Source organism: Scylla paramamosain, chromosome 38, assembly GCF_035594125.1.
Source record: "Scylla paramamosain isolate STU-SP2022 chromosome 38, ASM3559412v1, whole genome shotgun sequence".
In the NCBI taxonomy this organism is placed as follows: Eukaryota; Metazoa; Arthropoda; class Malacostraca; order Decapoda; family Portunidae; genus Scylla; species Scylla paramamosain.
The window spans coordinates 5,766,758-5,770,225 of NC_087188.1; the positions used below are offsets into that span (position 1 = coordinate 5,766,758).

Consider the following 3,468-nt stretch of genomic DNA (forward strand, 5'->3'; position numbering starts at 1 on the left):
AGCTGCCAACTGAGCAGTCTGTCAAGAGTTCACCAACCTCAGAGATGTCCTTATATTAATACTGATGATAAAGTCGCTAAGGCGAGCCATAGAGTTCGCAGAGTTCACCCTTTTGGAATATTCAGAGCTGCGGCAGCAGACTGACTACTTCATAGTCAGAATTGCTAGTCACAAGACTGCCCAACAGAGGCCTATCCTATTTTTTCTTTGTGAAGAAGCCAAGGCACTTGAGGCCTATGTTAAATACTTTAGACCCCTCACCTCAGCCTGCTCCTCCCTAAGCTGTTTTGTATTCGTGAATCACAGCTCCATCAAATGTTGTGAGCTTTTTGTTTCAAATCTTGGATGCATGATAAGAAGGAAAGGACTGTCCAAAGGGCCGGGAAAGAGATGAAAATCAACTCGAGAATGCTGTGAAAGACGCAAATAACAGCTCTGTGGCAAACATTGGATGAGCCTTCTTGAAGGCTCAAAGTTGCCACGCAGTGGGGCTATTTCCTTGATACAGCCAGCCAGTACTACAAATTCTCAGAGAAAGTTGGAACCAGCAAAACTGTGGTCGACAAACTATTACAGCTGAGACAGCATGCAGCTCCAGGGGAATAAATACCAAGCATAGAGGCTTCTGCAGAGGAGGAGCAGGCAAGGGAGGAGGTAACATCTGTGGATATTACTAGTGCTAGGAAATTGTTTCCAATGTGTCAATAATTCTACTCATTTATTACGGGAACATAATCTCTGTGGCCTCAATTGAAACTCAACTAGAATATGTCTGATTTGCCTGGGACAGTGAGGCGATCATCATCCCAGTGGCTCTAGCAAACACATTTTGAAGGGACATAAGCATCGTAATTAAGGCATTCGATAGAAGCACAAGGAAATCTAAGCATGCTGTGGTTTAGCAAGAGGTTGTGCTACATGGCAAATCAAGACCCATTCTAAGATGAATCGTCCCCTGGAAAATCTGAAATAAGTACAAGCACCTCAAGAAAATGAGGAACACCTCGTAAAATGAGTATGTTTTAGGTATTCTATTTTTTGTGATATTATGCCAAGAATCTGAGTTTTGTTCGGTGTTTTTTTCATAAAGAAAGATCACTTAGTCTTCTATTAGTCATTATACCATTTGGGAGTAGTGATAAGTACAGGTACCTTATGAAGATGAGTATAATTTTGCAAAATAAGTCCACTTCGTTTTTTTTTTTTTGTAATATTGTACTAAGGAGTTATTGTACTGCATTTTTTTTTTTTGATAAGGAGTCAACTTGTTAGTTTTTAACTAGTTCTTATACCATTAACCCTTAAAAGGCAGGTGGTGACATTGATGTTTTGCCTACTTGGCGAGTAAATTTCTCACATTAAAATCGACTGAGAATAAAATTACAATGATATCAGATTTGTAGTGCTTCAAATTCTGAATCCAATGATGTGCTTGTCACCACAAAAGGAAGCTTCTTAACAATATTATGAGGGTTGAAACCTGCACGCTCCCACCGAGGCAAGTGACGCGTCGGGAAGAAACATTCAGTCTTTGAATAGCCCGCGCACATCCAGTCTTTGAATAGCCCGCGCTTCTCCACCCCAGGAACAAACCACACGCACATATCTTGTGAATTGTCTGTACTCGTATTTTCCTTATATCATTCCATTTTTGCGTCTCCTCTTCGTGCGTAGAAATTTCTTGGAGAGAGAGAGAGAGAGAGAGAGAGAGAGAGAGAGAGAGAGAGAGAGAGAGAGAGAGAGAGAGAGAGAGAGAGAGATTCTTCCATTTTTTCCCTTTCCTCAGGCGGACACTTTGTTTGGACAGAGAGAGAGAGAGAGAGAGAGAGAGAGAGAGAGAGAGAGAGAGAGAGAGAGAGAGAGAGAGAGAGAGAGAGAGAGAGAGATAACCCTGCTTGCCTTATCAGTTTCCTACAAGGGCTAGTGTGGGAGGATTGAGTGATCCTCATATTTCCCAAAATTGTTTTCCTGTTGATTCAATAATAGAAAGTATGTACCACTGAGAAAAAGGTATTGAAATAAAAAAAAAGTCTAGTAATATATACATTTATTTACAACAATGCACAACATCTGAAATATAATAGTTATTGAGCAGGCCACGCTATTTACATATTTACAATTGCCTCACTCCAGGCGGTAAGCCAAGTGTCTGCATCCCACCCCGCGCGGCAAAGCCAGGGGTCTGCATCCCACCCCAGGCGGCAAAGCCAGGGATCTGCATCCCACCCCGCGCGGCAAAGCCAGGGGTCTGCATCCCACCGCGGGCGGCAAAGCCAGGGTTTTGCATCGCACCGTGGGCGGCAAAGCCAGGGGTCTGCATCCCACCGCGGGCGGCAAAGCCAGGGTTTTGCATCGCACCGTGGGCGGCAAAGCCAGGGGTCTGCATCCCACCGCGGGCGGCAAAGCCAGGGGTCTGCATCCCACCGAGGGCAGCAAAGCCAGGGGTCTGCATTCCACCCCGGGTGGCAGAGCCAGGGGTCTGCATCCCACCGAGGGCAGCAAAGCCAGGGGTCTGCATCCCACCGAGGGCAGCAAAGCCAGGGGTCTGCATTCCACCCTGGGTGGCAAAGCCAGGGGTCTGCATCCCACCGAGAGCAGCAAAGCCAGGGGTCTGCATTCCACCCTGGGCGGCAAAGCCAGGGGTCTGCATCCCACCGAGGGCAGCAAAGCCAGGGGTCTGCATTCCACCCCGGGTGGCAGAGCCAGGGGTCTGCATTCCATCCCGGGCGGCAAAGCCAGGGGTCTGCATCCCACCGAGGGCAGCAAAGCCAGGTGTCTGCATTCCACCCTGGGTGGCAAAGCCAGGGGTCTGCATCCCACCGAGAGCAGCAAAGCCAGGGGTCTGCATTCCACCCTGGGCGGCAAAGCCAGGGGTCTGCATCCCACCGAGGGCAGCAAAGCCAGGGGTCTGCATTCCACCCCGGGTGGCAGAGCCAGGGGTCTGCATCCCACCCTGGGCGGCAAAGCCAGGGGTCTGCATCCCACCGAGGGCAGCAAAGCCAGGGGTCTGCATTCCACCCCAGGTGGCAGAGCCAGGGGTCTGCATCCCACCCTGGGCGGCAAAGCCAGGGGTCTGCATCCCACCGAGGGCAGCAAAGCCAGGGGTCTGCATTCCACCCCGGGTGGGGTAGGGCGCCAGTAGGTTGTGAAGAAGTCCGTGTGGGCTTGAGTTCCCCTGCATTTCTTTCGTGATGTGTCGTCCTCTTGGGAGGCAGTGATGACTGGGGTGGTGGTGACGGGGGCACATGTGTTTATGTCACAGACATGTTTGCGGTGAATGCACCGCAAACATGTCTGTGTGCCTGCCTCACTCCTGGGCTGGTGTGGGAGCATGGCGGAAACCAGTGGCCGGCAGTGGTAGTGTGGGTGCTCGAGGCTGACCGGTGGTGGGTTCGGTGGCCAACGTAGCCGGCAGTGGTGGTGTCGCGGCTGGAGGCTGACCAGTGGCCAACACAGGCTATGTTGAAC

General features: G+C 50.2%; 1 protein-coding gene across 1 annotated transcript; it reads right to left on the bottom strand.

Annotated features, from left to right (window-relative positions):
- Window positions 1–2,113: 2,113 nt before the first annotated feature.
- LOC135091901 (uncharacterized) lies at window positions 2,114–3,247 on the bottom strand. The gene has a single exon (XM_063989963.1). The coding sequence runs from the start codon at window positions 3,245–3,247 to the stop codon at window positions 2,114–2,116; it is 1,134 nt and encodes a 377-aa protein (XP_063846033.1).
- Window positions 3,248–3,468: the final 221 nt, after the last annotated feature.

Excerpts from the sequence above, each read along its gene's own strand:
- LOC135091901 (XM_063989963.1), bottom strand. The coding sequence starts at position 3,247 with ATGTGCCCCCGTCACCACCACCCCAGTCATCACTGCCTCCCAAGAGGA.